This window comes from Cynocephalus volans, chromosome 6, assembly GCF_027409185.1.
Source record: "Cynocephalus volans isolate mCynVol1 chromosome 6, mCynVol1.pri, whole genome shotgun sequence".
Lineage (NCBI taxonomy): Eukaryota > Metazoa > Chordata > Mammalia > Dermoptera > Cynocephalidae > Cynocephalus > Cynocephalus volans.
In genome coordinates this window covers 97,785,093-97,801,036 of record NC_084465.1, presented here as the reverse complement: position 1 = coordinate 97,801,036, position 15,944 = coordinate 97,785,093, and the positions used below count along the sequence as shown (strand labels likewise).

At 47.0% G+C, this 15,944-nt stretch overlaps 1 protein-coding gene across 1 annotated transcript; it reads left to right on the top strand.

Annotated features, from left to right (window-relative positions):
• Window positions 1-3,873: 3,873 nt before the first annotated feature.
• On the top strand, window positions 3,874-15,187 carry LOC134380983 (serine protease 41-like). The gene is made up of 6 exons (XM_063101083.1): window positions 3,874-3,952; window positions 4,047-4,073; window positions 4,350-4,515; window positions 5,239-5,519; window positions 14,426-14,583; window positions 14,951-15,187. Exons 1-6 carry the CDS (start codon window positions 3,874-3,876, stop codon window positions 15,185-15,187), a joined length of 948 nt encoding a protein of 315 aa, XP_062957153.1.
• Window positions 15,188-15,944: the final 757 nt, after the last annotated feature.

The following is a 15,944-nucleotide window of genomic DNA, read 5'->3' as shown; positions in this document are numbered from 1 at the left end:
GGGCCCTGTTCAATCTCTGGAGCATGCTACACTCTCTCCGTGGAACCTGTATTCCTTATCTATTTTATTAAACTTGTTCTCACTGTCTGCTATGACTCTGCCCTTGAATTCTTTCCTGTGGCAGAGCCAAGAACCTGGTAAGAGGACTGGGCGGGTCGAGGCCAAATATCAGGCCCCCTGGACCCTACTTCTGACATCAATATAACCTCTGAACTCTTGGATATCCTCCCTGAAAACAGCATCTCTGTATACCTGAAGAATTGTGCCACTCCAGTCTATACTAACCATGTGATTTATGATGGGGGTCTTGGGCCACACCGTATCAATTGGACCTGTGGAGGGGCTGGAGACTGAGTAGCTAAGGTCACCCACGTGGGCACTCCATGCCTATGTGACCAAACGCTGATTTACCTTTGCTGATTTTAATCGGTATCCTTTTGCTGTAATAAACCATAACTGTGAGTATAATGGCTTTTATGAGTCCCCCAAGTCTTTCTAGTGAATCACTTTACCTAAGGGTGGTCTTGGGAACCCCCAACATGTTGGCATCAGAAGTGGGAGTCAACCCTGAGTGGAACAACCCGGAGTCACTGAAACAAGGCAAAAGCAAGGTTTAAGAAAAAGAAAGAATAAAAGAACTGGGATTGATGAACCTTTGATTCCTGGGTGGCTACCCAGTCACCACAGGATAACACAGAACGTGGGGTCTTATAGAGCAGGACACCTCATTCTGATGAGGAGCACATGCATGGTATTCAGAATAGTTCCTGTCCCCTACAGGAGTCTCTTCTGTCTATTCTGGGTACGAGGGCAGTCGTGTGTAGATGTAAATTCCAAGAGCCCCCCGAGAACCTCCAAAGGTGTGAAGGTCCATGAGGTCCCTATGTGTGTGCCCCTTCAGCCTGAGCAGCTAGGATGCATGGAGTAGCCTGTGTGCATCTGCGTTAAAGCAGGCAAGAGACCCTGCTGGGTCAGGGGCGGCATGTCGTGCAGAGATGCCATGATCCTTCACACATCCCTCCTGCAGCCTCAGAGGCACAAAATGCTAACAAGAGCTGTCCTGTCTCCCAACAGAGACACAAAGACTGCAGATGGCTCTAGGACAGATCCTCAGTGGGATGGCCCCACACATAGCTGCCCAGTATTTTGGACAGAACAGATGCTGGTAGCCCCAGGAGGCTACAAATGGGTCTTGACAGAAAAAAACCAAATAACCAAAACACTTCCCTTGGACTGGTCTTTGCACACCTAGTGATATATGCAACTGTGCAAAATAGTATAAAAGGACTGGTGCAGTATTTGGACCACCGAATCCCATTTCATCAGATCTGTTGAAAAAGTGTAGTAAATATCTCTGTAATTCTCAGTCATTTGTTGTGCAATGAAACTGAATTGCACCATGACCATATTGCAATATGATGCAACACTGGCAGTACTGGCAAAATTCAACTACCTCATGTAAATAAATCATATGATAATGCTGCAATGATGATCAAATGTACTGAGAGGTTGAGTTAAATACTCCTCAGGATGTAATCTGGTGGAAAATGCCTGGCCTGAGCAAGAACTGGATCCAGCTAATCATCAGATAATCTCAGCACTAATAGTTCTGAACAAGGTATATGAATAGCTACATATCAATGGGAGTGTCCAAGTGTGAGCTAACAGTATAATGCCCGTCAAACTGAGAAGGCATCCTGATGCCGAAGAACGAAGCAGGCAACTCCATGTGGTTTACAAGGAGACGATGATGATAATGATGATTGAGGTGGTTGCTCTCAAAGACAGGGCAGAGTAACCATCCATCTGAGTGCTGTGCAGCTGCTTTCTCTGCACCTCAGGGGCTGGGGGCAGGGTGCAGAAAGTTGAGGATTACAAGGGACTTAGAGACAAAGGTGGAGCTGTGCCAAAGAGAGAAAGGCTGCGAAGGGCAAGATTCCCAGGCGCTCTACAGCCTCCTGTTGCTTATCTTTGGGGTTGCCAATGTCACTCCACCCCCCCCCTTTTTTTTAATAGAAGATGACCAGTAAGGGGATCTTAACCCTTGGCTTGGTGTTATCAGCACCATGCTCTGCCAGTGAGCCAACTGGCCATCCCTATATAGGGATCCGAACCCATGTACTTGGTGTTATCAGCACCACACTCTCCCGAGTGAGCCACAGGCTGGCCTGCTCCCCTTATCTTACAAGCATAGCATTCTGTTCCTGTACCTCCCACAGTTGCTATGTGACTTGTGCAGAGGAAAAATTGTAGCTATTGAAGCCACAGCCCGAAAGGCCCTAGGAAGGGTGAGTTGTGATCAGCATTCCTACAGGGGATAAAGAATCATTGAATCAGTACAAAATAGGGCTGGCCAGTTTGCTCAGTGGGTTAGAGTGTGGTGCTGAAAATACCAAGGTCCAGGGTTCAAACCCTGTACCTTCTAGCCACCAAAAAAGAAAAAAAAAAAAGAAAAAAAAAAGTATGCAATGAATTTATAGTATAAATTAGTAGTTTGTTTAAATCTGTCCCCGCCCCACACATTGGCTCCTCCAAATGTCAGGCATATTTATGTTGATACACTTGCTGAACCTGTTATACAAATGGCATATGTGAGGAGTCTGGCTCCAGATGAAGAAACAATATGTGATTTTTCTGAGCCACCCCAGAGATTTTATGCTAACAACACGAGTGATGGCTGGGCCATGATCCATGCACTATTGGTTTGACCTGTGGAGGCAATGGAACCAAGTACCTAATGTCAGCCATGCAGATGCTCCAGGCGGACATGACTAAACCCCAACAAAAACCCTGGATACCAAGGCTTAGGTGAGCTTCCCTGGTTGGCAGCACTTCATGTGTGCTGTGACGCTTCAATGCTGGGAAAATTAAGTGCTGCCCACAAGATTTTGCTGGGAGAGGACCACTGGAGGCTCTCGCCTGGTCTCTTGGACTCTGCCCTATGCCCCTTTCCCCCTTGTTGATTTTAATCTGTGTACTTTCACTGTATAAACCGCAACCATCTGAGTTCTGTGAGCCCTTCCAGTGAATCAGTGACCTGAGGGTTGTCATGTGGACTGGGACTCAGGTGTCCATTCAGATCTAGGATTGAAGAGCCAGCTTGGAGGGCCAGCCTGTGGCTCACTTGGGAGAGTGTGGTGCTGATAACACCAAGGCCATGGGTTCGGATCCCTATATAGGGATGGCCGGTTAGCTCACTTGGGAGAGCATGGTGCTGAAAACACCAAGTCAAGGGTTAAGATCCCCTTACCGGTCATTTTCAAAAAAAAAAAAAAAAAAGCCAGCTGGGTTATGTTGGTAGCCCTGCAACATGCCTGACAAGAAAGGAGAGTTGCCTGTAGTCTCCATGTACTTGTGTGGTGTCCAGTGTATGGAAGCGTGTATGGAGGCTAAGAGCTCTCTAGGGTGAGGCCAGCTTTCATTCTGTGGATCCTGTAAAGGACCATCACTTTTGGTAGCAGCCGACCCACTGCTAGGCACCAAACTGTCCTACAGGGAGGATTTGTCAATGTGCTTTAATGGGGCCTCTGGCTGTGGCCAGTCCTTGGTCCTGGAGGAGACAGCAGAAGGAGGAAAGGGGGCAATGAAGCGGGCAGCCGTGACCCCTGGGCAGCAGACAAGAAGGGGAAGGTCAGGTCCACAGGTGCCTGGGCCATAGCAAGAAGTGTGGTTGGGGGACCCACCCCCACGTAAGAGCTGAACGCCAGGACACTGCGGGGCCTGAGCATCCCAGACAGCCCCTGGCCCAGGTGGTGGAGCTGGGAGACGGCGCGAGGCCAGCGCTCCCACCGCTGCCTCTCCCGCAGGGGGCGCCCAGGCGGGCGGTGGAGCAGGAGGAAGCAGAGGGGGCGCCAGGCTGCGGGAGAGGAGGCCATGGGCGCGCGGGGCGGGCCGCTGCTGCTGGCGCTGCTGCTGTCGCCGCTGCTGTCGCCGGCGGGACCCGGGCAGCCGGGTGAGCTCGGGGGCGCTGCTGGACGGACAGGGCTGGATGCGGGCGGGCGGGGAGCGTGGAGCCGAGGGGAGCTCACCTTCTCGCCTCCTCCCAGCGCCGCAGGAAGCCGACCCAATGTCAGGTAAGGCGCCCAGGACGCGCGCTTCCCTGCGCCGCGCACCCAGCCGGGGCGCAGAGGGCGCCTCATCTGTCCTCTCCTGTGCGCAGGTCCCATGAACACGACGCTGCTGTCGAGTAAGACGGGTCCTCGGGGGAGGAACTACGACGTGGGGAGGGTCCCCAGCATCACCTCCTGACGCAGCCAGACTCGGATGGATGCGCGGTTCCCCGGGGGGTGGGGCCGGGCGGGGTGGGCCTGTCTCCCGCCGCTCAGCCGCGGGTCGGTGTGCCCATCCAGGGCCCTGTGGCCTCCGGTCCATCGCGCCGCTGATCGTGGGCGGGGAGCCGTCGGTGCGCGGGCGCTGGCCGTGGCAGGCCAGCCTGCGCCTGCGGAAAGCGCACCGATGCGGAGGGAGCCTGCTCAGCCGGCGCTGGGTGCTCACGGCTGCGCACTGCTTCCGAAGGTGAGGCGGGGGCGGGGGCGCGGGTGCCGGGGGGCGCGGGTGCCGGGGGACGCGGGTGCCGGGTCTGTGCAGGCACCTGAGTGCAGGTTGCACGTGGATTCTGAGCCCCAGGCTTGGCTGACGCTGGGCAAACGTACACGAGTTGTCGTTGATGTCCTGGAGGGGATCTTGTTCAGGTACTTCCGGAATGTTTTTCCGTGATGTTCTTCCAGAAGCTTCCCACGCATGTTTGTGTATATTCTTTCCTATTTACAACTCAAATGACACTACCATCCCTACCCCCCCTCATTCCACCTTCCTACCACCGGTGTGGGGAGAATGGGCTGGGGGGGGGGTGTTAGTGCTTAGCACCCCCCAGGGAGCTGTTTTGACGCCATCCTGCTGAGGGTCCCATATCTGCACTTGTGCAATTTGCTCTTTCCTTTTTCGGCTGCACATTGGGCCCACTAAAATTCTTGGCTCAATTTATGTCTCTCTAGGACATCTCTGTGAAGCGATGAGACCCCTGGTGTGCTGTGACAACCTCCTGCTCCAGTCCCTTAGTGCCCAGGTTCTGGAACTCTGGCTGTGGCCTTTCTGGGCTCCCCTATTTCACAGGGGGCCCTATGGCCATCAGAAGGACTTGCTAACTATCCCAGTCTCACCTCATGAGTGGGCCCCCAGCTGTGGACAGGTGGCCAGCCCTGCTTCCACGGCCCCTGACTGCTCTCTTCTCTCTGCCAGTCACCGTGACCCCTCCGAGTGGATGGTCCAGTTTGGTGAGCTGGCTTCCAATCTGGTTTTCTGGAACCTGCGGGCCTACGTCAACCGTTACAGGGTGCGCAATATCCTTGTGCACCCCCACTTCAGTAAGGGGTTCAGTGACATCGCCCTGGTGAGGCTGGCCTCCCCTGTCTCCTACAACAAGTACATCCAGCCCGTTTGTGTCCTGTCTTCTACCTTCATGTTCGAGCACCGGCCTGACTGCTGGGTGACCGGCTGGGGAGACATCAGCGAGAATTACAGTAAGGCTGGAGACAGTGGGGTGGTGAGAAGGGTGGTGGGGGTGAGTCAGGCACTCGTCACCACCCCCTGTTGCAGCCACACCAGCCACAGCAGCCCCCTGCTTGGTTGTGGGGTGCAGCTGGGGCCCCTCCTGCCGGTGCCCGCAACTTTCTCTCCTCACGTGCTTTTCTACTGCTGCTCCCACCTGCAAGTGCACAAACCACTCATTTCTCTCCCTTCCTGAAACTACATGGGCCAGAAGGAGAGGCTGAGAGGGAGGCTCGCTCGGCCCAGGCCTGCAATCCCTCTCCCGCAGGTTGGAGGGTTGGAGGAAAGCTGTGTGAGAAAGGGCTCAGGTATCAATTTTTTTAATTGAGACTTAATTCACAAACTTTGAAATCTTAAAGCATATAGTTTTAAAGTATACCATTCAATGATGTTTAGTATACTTAAAATATTGTGCAACTATCGCCACTATTTAATTGCAGAACATTTTTATCTTTTCAAAAAGAAATCCTTTCTTCTTAGTCTTTGCTCTTAATCTCCCCAGTTCTCTGGGCCCATAGCCCTGGCAACCGCTAATCTGCTTTCTGTCGCCATCCGTTTTCCCACTCCGGATATTGTATACAGATGGAATTATACAGTATGTGGCTCTTTGTCTCTGCATTCTTTCATGTAACATACTATCTTCAAGGTTGGTACACCTTGTAGCATGTACCAATACTACATTCCTCTCTATTTACTTTTTTGAGGTCTAATTCTTTTAAGATAATCAAATAAGTAATCTGTACAATTCAGTGTCATTTAGTGCATCACAGTGTTGTACAACCATCGCTCTATGGAGTTCCAAATCATATCCATCACCCCCAAAAGAGACGCCACTACCCGTTAAGCAGTCAGTCCTCATTAACCCCTCCCTATAGGCCCTGAGAATCAATACCCAGCTGTCTGTCTCTGGCTTTACTTATTCTGGATATTTCATATAAATGCAATCATACGATATGTGGCCTTCTGCATCTGGCTTTTTTCCCATTATGTAGGGTCTTCTAGGTTCATTCATGTTGTAGCATGTATCAGAACTTCATTCTTTTTATGGTTGGATAATATTCCATTGTACAGATACATTACAGTTTCTTTATCCATTCATTCATGATGCACAATTGAGTTTTTTCTATCTTTTGAATATTTTGAATAGAGCTGCTATGTCTTGTCATAGCAGACATGTCATATTTTGAAGACATTTTCATATTATAATTATTGTTTTGTGTGTGTATTTTATTCCTCACTATGGTACATGTAGTTGACAGTAGTACTTACAGTACTTTTTGAAACATCTAGTCTTTCTAGATGTTCTGAAGTGTCTGCTTGTGTTAAAAGTAGAGGTATAAATTTTCGTAAATGTCTTTTTGTTAAAATTCATATGAAATGTTTTTTGGGAAATAGCTGGACTACCTCTTAAGTAGTACACATTGTGTTTGTACTCTGGGTCTGGGGGAGTCGGGTGGAGAAGAAGTACAAGAGCTCTGTGCCAGTGAGCTAATAGTGAGGCAAAATTTGCCATTGTCCCTTTGTCTGTGTATTCTGTTTTACTTTGCTGTGTATACAGTACATATAAAGGACCTATGAGTCCTCATTTACAACATCTAGTTTTTCTAGATGTTAAAGAGGTTGCCAGTGTATGACACAAGTACAGTTAGTATGCTAATACATTGAGTACACTGTGTGTTAAAATTCATAGGAAAGACTGTTGTTAAAACCACTTATAGAAGTGAAATTGTTAAAATCCCCTCTAAGCATTACAGATGATTTTATCTGTCCACTGGATTGAGAGAGGCAGGAAGGGGAAGGGTTCTAGGCCAGGCTTTCCTATTTAGAAGACACTTTCAAATTGTAGCCTTTGTTATGTGTGTACAGTTTATTCAATGCTATTGTGTGTATAGTGGAAAACCTAAGTCTTTATTTGAAACATCTAGTCTTTCTAGATGTTTAAAAGTACACAACATATCTTATTTCATTCTTTTTGATGCTGTACTAAATGGAGTGCTTTCTTAATTTAATTTCCTTTTTGGATTATTCATTGTAGTATATAGAAACACAACTGATATTTGAGTGTTGATTTTGTATTTTACAACTGCTGAATTTGTTTATTATTTCTAACAGTTTTTTGTGGACTCCTTAGAGATTTCTGCATATCAGATCATGTCATCTGTGAATAGAGGTAATTTTACTTCCTTCTTTACAATTTGGATGCCTTTTATTTATTTACTTTTTCTTGCCTTACTGCTTTGGCTAGGACTTCCAGTACTAAATTGAATAGAAGCAGTGACATGGGCATCCTTGCCTTGTTTCTGATCTTAAGGGAAAAGTTTTCAGTTTTTCACCATTGAGTATGATGTTAGCTTTTTCATTTTCATATATAGGCTCTATTATGTTGAGGTAGTTTCTTTTTTTCCTAGGCTTTTTTTTTTTTTTTTTTTTTTTAGCATTTTTATCATGAAAGGGTGGTGAATTTTGTCAAATGCTTTTGGCATCAATTGATATGATTCTGTGTTTTTTCTTTCATTCTATTGATTTAGTATACTATTTAGAATGATTTTCAAATGTTGAACCACATTGCCCTTGTGGGATAAATGTTACTTGGTCAAGGCGTACAATCTTTTTAATATGCTGCTTGGCTCGGTTTGCTAGTATTTTATTGAGGATTTTTGCTGTATATTCATGAGGGATATTGGTTTGTAGTTGTCTTTTTTTTGTGATGTCCCTGTCTGGCTTGGTATCAGAGTAATGCTCGCCTCATGGAATCAGGGTTTTCCATTATATTCTATTTTTAGGAAGAGTTCAAGAAGGATAGTCATTAATTTTTGTTTGAATGTTGGTCTAATTAACCAGCGAAGACATCTGATCTTTAGTTTTTCATTTTGAATGATCTTTGATTACAGATTCAGTCTCTTTATTTATTATAGGTATGTTCATATTCTCTACTTTCTTTTCTTTCTTTTTTTTTTTTTGGTGGCTGGTGTGTACAGGGATCTGAACCTTTGACCTTGGTGTTATAAGACTGTGTTGTAACCAACTGAGCTAACTGGACAGCCCCAGATTTTCTACTTGTTTTCAAGTCAGTTTGGTAGTTTGTGCATCTCTAGGAATTTTTTTTTATTTCGTCTAACTTATATAATTTGTTGGCATGTGGTTGTTCATAGTATTTTCTTACAGTCTTTTTTATTTCTATAAGGTCAGTAGTAATGTCTGCATATTTATTGTCAACTTTGTTGATCTTTCAAAGAACCAACTTTTGGTTTCATTGATTTCTTCTATTGTTTTTCTCCTCTCTAGTTTGTTTTTTTCCATTCAGGATTTTTTTTTTTTTTTTCCTGATAGTTTTGGGTTTATTTTGCTCTTCTTTTTCTAGATTTTTAAGATGTAAAGTTAGGTCATTTATTTATTTATTTTATTTATTTTTTGTTTTATGATCTTTTTATTTATTTATTTTTAATTTATTTTTTTACTGAATCAGAATTGATTAAACATATTTTTGGGGTTCAACATTGAGATATAGTGATCAAATCAATATTACTAGCATATATATTGTTACAATTCGTAATTATTCTTTATGACCCTTGTCCAATCTCTCTAGGTCATTGATTTAAATTTTACTTTTTTACTGATGTAGACATTTACAGCTATAAATTTCCTTCTGAGAACCACTTTCACCTCATCCCACGTGTTTTGGTTTGTTGCGTATACATTTTCATTGCTCTCAAAGTCTTTTCTAATTTTCTTTGTGATTTCTCTTTGACCTATTGGTCTTTTCAGAGTGTTGTTTAATTTCCACTTATTTATGAATTTTTCAGTTTTCCTTCTGTTATTGATTTATAGTCTCCGTCCATTGTGGCCAGAAAAATGTTTTATATGACTTCAATATTTTTGAATTTACTGCAGCTTATTTTGAGGCCTGACACATGGTTCATTTTGGAGAATGTTTCATATGTACATTAGAATAACGTATATTCCACTTTTGTTTGGGTTAACTGTTTTGTATATGTCTGTTAGGAATAGTTGATTTATAGTGTTGTTCACATCCTCTATTTTCTTTTTTTTTGGAAAACATTTATTTAAAATTGCATGCATCAATCTATTTCCCTAATTTTATTTTATTTTATTTTACTTAATTTATTTTATTTATTGAATCAAAATTGATTATACATATTTTTGGGGTTGAACATTGATATATGTTGATTAAATCAAGATCATAATTATTCTTTATGTCCCTTGTCCAATCTCTCCCCTTCCTCCATTCCCTCCCCCTCCCCCCTTTAATTGCCCTGGATTTCTTCTCTCCTTCTGAAAGAATAATGGTTACTCTGTTAATTTGTTGCCTCGATGATCTGTCCAATGCTGAGAGGTGTGATCAGGTCCCCCAATATTATCATAAAGCAGATGATTCTTCTGTCACTCTGAAATGGGTTTTGTGGAAAGAGACATCCTTTTCTTTTCTTTGTCTCTGCTGGTGACTCGCCTTGTGTCAATGCACTCCAGTGGTTGGCGGACCATCTGCGTGGTGGCTGTGGCATCTAGCCACTTTTGCAGCAGGCATGGTTATTGTGGTGGCTGTGGTAGGCCACCCATGTAGAGGTGCTGTTTTTGGTATGCTCCTTGGCACTGGTGGTATGCTGGTTGTGGGGTGTGTTTGGTCCCCTTCTCCATGCCTCTGGTCCCTAGGAAGGCCCCAAGGCTCTGGCACCATTTGCCTAGTTGTGGGAGAGGGGTCCAGTCCCTTTCTCCATGTCCCGGGTCCCTGGGCAGGCCCCCAGGTGCTGGCGCAGTGTGCCCGGTTGAGGGAGGGCGGTCTGAACCCCTTTTCCATGCCCTGGATCTCTTGGCAGGCCCTAAGGCACTGGTGCCATGTGCCTAGTTGTGGGAGGGTGGTCCGGTCCCCTTCTCCATGCTTTGGGTACCCAGGTGGGCCCCGAGGTGCTGGGGTTTTGTGTCTGGTGTGGGAGGAAGGTCCAGTCCCTGGCTCCATACCTCAGGTCACTGGGTGGGACCTGAGGCACTGGCTTGGTGTGGGAGAGAGGGCCATACCTCAGGTCACTGGTTGTGGGAGAGAGGGCCAGTCCCCTTTTGCGGGCCTCTGGGCCGGGTGGGCCCTGAGGTGCTGGGACGGTGTCCCTGGTTGTGGGAGAGAGGTCCAGTCCCCTTCTCCTTGCCTTGGGTCCCTGGGTGGGCCCCGATGTCCTGGCATGGTGTGCCTTGTTGTGGGAGGAGGGTCCGGTTCCTGGCTCCAAGCCTCAGGTCACTGGGTGGGACCCAATGTGCTGGCTTGGTGTGCCTGGTTGTGGGAGAGAGGGCCAGACCCCTTTTCCATGCCTCAGGTCCCTGGACAGGGCCTGAGGCACTGGCATGGCGTGCCTGGTTGTGGGAGAGAGGTCTGGTCCCCGTCCCTATGCCATGAGTCCCTGGGTGGGCTCTGAGGTGCTGGCATGGTGTGCCTGGTTGTGGGAGGGTGGTCCGGTACCCTTCTGCATGCCCCAGGACCATGGGCAGGCCCTGAGGCACTTGCTTGGTATGCCTGGTTGTGGGAGAGAGGTCTGGTCCCCTTATCCATACCCCGGGCCCCTGGGTGGGCTCCGAGGTGCTGGCATGTTGTGCCTGGTTGTGGGAGGGTGGTCCAGTCCCCAACTCCATACCCTGGGTCTGTGGGTGGGCCCCAAGGTGCCCAAGGTGCTGGCATGGTGTGCCTGGTTGTGGGAGGGGGCCCAGTCCCCTTCTCCATGCCTCAGGTCCCTGGGTGGGCCCTGAAGCCCTGGCACAGTGTGCCTGGTTGTGGGAGAGAGGACCATTCCTCTTCTCCTTGCCCCAGGTCCCTGGGTGGGCTCCGAGGTGCTGGCATGTTTTGCCTGGTTGTGGGACCGTTGTCTGGTCCCCAACTCCATACCCCAGGTCCCTGGGTGAGCCCCAAGGTGCTGGCTCCATGTGGCTGGTTGTGAGAGAGAGGTCTGGTCCCCTTCTCCCTGCCTTGGGTCCCTGGGTGGGCCTGAAGGTGCTGGCATGGTGTGCCTGGTTGTGGGAGGGGGGGTCCAGTCCCCTTCTGCATGCTTCAGGTCCTCAGGCTGGCCCCGAGGCACTGGTGCTGCTTGCCTGGAAGTGGGAGTGGGGTCCAGTCCCCAGACCCAAGCCTCCAGTTCCCAGGCAGGCCCCAAGGTGCTGGTGGTGTGCCTGGGCCAGAACTAATTTTTTGTCCTTTGCTTTTAAGACTGGGGAACTTCATGTGGGAACCAGTACTTGAGCTGTGTGGTTGTTTAAGTTGCTACTTTGCTGCTGTTTCCCTAGGGAAGGCTTTTTGTGTTGCCCAGGGTTTAATGGCTGATCTTATAGGTACTTCGGGCTCTCCAGAGACCTGGTGGATCTGTGTTCTGTAGAATCTCTGATCTGGGCCTGAGTTTTTTCATCAAACTGCACCCCATGCAATTCTGCATTTCCAACCAGTCTCCTCTGAGTGGTCCTGTGCTGATTGAGGGGCAGATCAGCTGTCCTTGCTGTGTCCCAGTGGGCCCATCTCTCCCACTGCCCGTGCTATAAACACTTCCCATGGGATGGGCCCTGTGCTGGTCCCTTGCAATGACTCACCAGCCTCTGAATGGCTCCTTTTTTTCAGTTGTTCTGGCTCCTTACTCCTGCGTGGGTCCATGGGAACCCTATTAGTGGTCTTGCTGTCCTGGGGGCCGCCAAGGCCCTCTTCTCCCCTGCCACCTCCAAGTAACCCCCTCTGAAGGGCACAGCTGTGGCTTCTGCTGGCTCCTGCTCCATGTGCTCAGCAGCTCGAGCCTTAAAGCAGCCGCAGCCTGAAATGCTCAGAGCAGCTTTTTCTTTCTCTCATTGTAGTTTCTCCCACCTTTATGAACTCCGTAGGTCTCTCCTCCTCTTCCCCTGTGCTCCAGCTGCCCCAGCTTGGCCGATGTTACATTTTTATAGTTGTAAATTTGGTTGATTTGTGGGAGAAAGTGACACCGCAGACTGTCTATTCCGCCATCTTGATTGGATCCTCCTCTATTTTCTTATTGACCTTTTTTCTCCATGTTTTATCCATTATTAAAAATGGAGTATGATGTCTCCAACTATTATTGTAGAATTGTCTATTTCTATCACCAATTCTGTCAATTTTGCTTCATATATTTTGGGGCTCAGCTATTAGATATGTAGATGTTTATTTATACTTGCTATATTTTTGATGATTTGACTTTTTAAAGCAATATATTATGTCCTTCCGTGACTCTTGTAACAAGTTTTGATTTAAAGTTTATTTCTTTCTGATATTAATATAGCACCTCAGCTCTCTTTTGGTTGCTATTTGCATGGAATCTCTTTTTTCAGTCTTTCATTTACAGCCTGTGTGTGTCTTTGGATCTAAAGTGAATCTCCTGTAGATATTATAGAGTTGGATCATATATTTTTAAGCCATTTTGCCAATATCTGCTTTGAATTGGACCTTTCAATCCATTTGCATTGAAAGTAATTAGTGATCAGGAAAGACTTACTTCTACCACTGTATTATTCATTGTGTGTATCTTGTCTTATATTTTTTCTATCTATAAGAGATCTTCAAAAAGTTCATGGGGAAATAGAATTAGAAGATAATACAATTCTTTCCATGCAGATTTTGAAGTACCTTCATATATCTATGTCTTATATATTTTTCATTTCTTATTTTCTCATTTTGTGTTTAACTGATTTTTTAATGTATTATATCCATTTCCTTCTCATTTCTATCTTTATATACATTTTAGTTATTTTCTTAGTGGTTGCTCTGGGGATTACAATTAATATCTTAAACTTACAGCAAACTATTTTGAATTCATAGCAGTTTACCTCAATACTATATAAAATTTCTGTTCCATTCCTCCACTCTGTGTTGTTACGGTCACAATTTACATATTTATGCACTGTGTAACCATTAACATAGATTTATAATTATTGTTTTATTCATTTGTTTTTTAAATTGGGAAGGAAGAGGAGTTATAAACTAAAAATATAATAATACTGGCTTTTATATTTACCTGTGTAGTTATCTTCACCAGTGCTTTCTGTTTCTTCATATCACTTTGACGTACTGGCCAGTGTCCTTTCAGTTCAGCCTGATTAACTCCTTTTGCATTTCCTATAGGGTAGGTCTGCTGGTGATGAAATCTCTCAGCATTTGTCTGGGAATGTCTTAATGTCTCCTGTCTTTTTTGATGGAGAGTTTTGCCCAATACAGAAGTCTTGTTTGATTATTTCTTACAGCACTTTAAATGTGTCATCCCACTGTCTTATGGCCTCCACGATTTCTGAAAAGAAATTGGCTGTTAATCTTGTTGAAGTTCCCTTGTCCTTGGGGAATGGCTTCTCTCTGGCTGTTTATAAGACTTTCTCTTTTCTTTTGATAGTTTAAGTAAAATGTGCCTCAGTGTTCTTCATGTTCATTCTACTTGGAGTTTGTTTAGCTTCTGCAATCTGTGGATTCATGTCTTACATCAAATTTGGGAAGTTTTGGCCTGGCTCTTGCAGCTGTATTACAGCTTGATTAACTGTATTAATTATAAAAAATCTCACCAGCATTAGCCCCTCTCCCTGTTCATGCTTGGGCTAAGGAACCTCTCCACTGGCTCAGTCAGGGGCTACCATCTTCTTTATACAAATAGGGTAACAGAGTCTCAGGGGGGTCTGTAACAGCCTGTCCATCCCTTGAGTCCTTTGGTGACACTGTAGATCACTGAGGATATGTTGGATGCTAGGCTACAGCCGTGGAGTCATCCAGAGCAATTTCTCAGGTACTGTGGTTGTGCCAGGGACACCTTCACCACCACTGTACCATGTGCCCTCTTTTCCCCCCTGCACCTGATGGCAGGACACAGACTAAGGTTGCTGTCTTTTTCTATCCTACCCTCAGCACTTCTGCCACCTTCCTACAACCTCCAGGAAGTGCAGCTCACCATCCTAAACAACACCAGGTGCAACTACCTGTTCAAACAGCCTTTTAGTCGTGGTATAATCCCAGATTCTATGGTTTGTGCTGGTGCTGAGGATGGCAGCGTAGATGCCTGCAAAGTGAGTGTCCCTACCCTACCAGGGAGTCCCACCTTTTCTAACCCTGGGCCTGAAAGCAACCCCCATGTCTCCCCACCAACCCACCCTTGAATTTTATCCATGAGAACACATTTGCAGTCTTATCTGCCCAGCCTATAAAACATGCTTCTTATTTTTTATTAATCATACCTCATTTGATCTCACATCAACCCTGGGAGGCTATTGCCCCACTTTTCAGATGCAGAAACTAAGGATCAGTTGCTGCCAGGGGGAGGAGTAGGATTTGAACCCAGTCTGCCCAGCTCTGCAGCCCCTCCTTCTCCTCCCAGCCTCTCCACTGGCCCTGACTGCCCTGTCCCAGACTGGGCTCTCCTATTCTGCTCCCCAGGGTGACTCAGGTGGACCCTTGGTCTGTGACAAGGATGGTCTGTGGTATCAGGTTGGAGTTGTGAGCTGGGGAGTGGGCTGTGGTCGGCCCAATCGGCCCGGAGTTTACACCAACGTCAGTCAGCACTTCAACTGGATCCGGATGCTAATTTCCTGCAGTTCACCCAAGCCAGGCTCCTGTCAGTGGCTGCTGCTGCTTATTCTGCTGTGGGCTCCCCAACTCCTGCAGCCGGCCTGAGTCTACTGTAGCCTGTGGGGTACAGTGGGTACCACAGTGCCAGCACACTCCCCCAGGCTTGAGCACTCCAGGGTCGGGATCAGGACTGCCTGCCTCAGGTTCCTGTACCCTTTGTCCCATTATTTGCTAATAAACACATGTGCATGTTCAGGTTGATGCCTTGCATTGCTTTCTGGGGAACCAAGTTGCTTCCTGGACAACTCCCTCCTGTCCACCTATGTCCAGTTGAGGCCAAGACCCCACCCAAACTTCTAAATCTTTCTACAAGTTTTTGAGGAAAAGAACAGAGCCATCTCAGGTTAGTTCAATCAGAAAGATAATTTATGGAAGGAGAGTAGTAGCTCTAGGATGCCTGGGGCTGGGAAGACTGGGGGTGGAGATGCCATGAGGAAGTGCTTCTGACAACTTCCCTATCCCAGTGTTCCCCATCACATAAATGCCAGACATTCTTGGTCTTACCATGATCCCCTCAAATGCTCACTTGGGACCAGGGGTTGGCAGCAGGTTGTTTATTTGGGAGGTGATCCTTGGAAGCACAGGTGAAAAAGTGGGGAAACCAAGGCTGGGAAGGAAGAAATGCAGATGAGTTTGCAGGAATGAGGAAGTTACCATGTGCGCAACTGAGGCACAATCCTGCTGGGGCCTTCTCATTGGCCCATGGAGGACAAGGGCACTAAGGGTGGGCATTTCTCTCTCGACCGCCCACCCCCATGTGGAGCAGATCCCTGGTGAGGCTGTTGGTCCCAAGGGAGCTGCA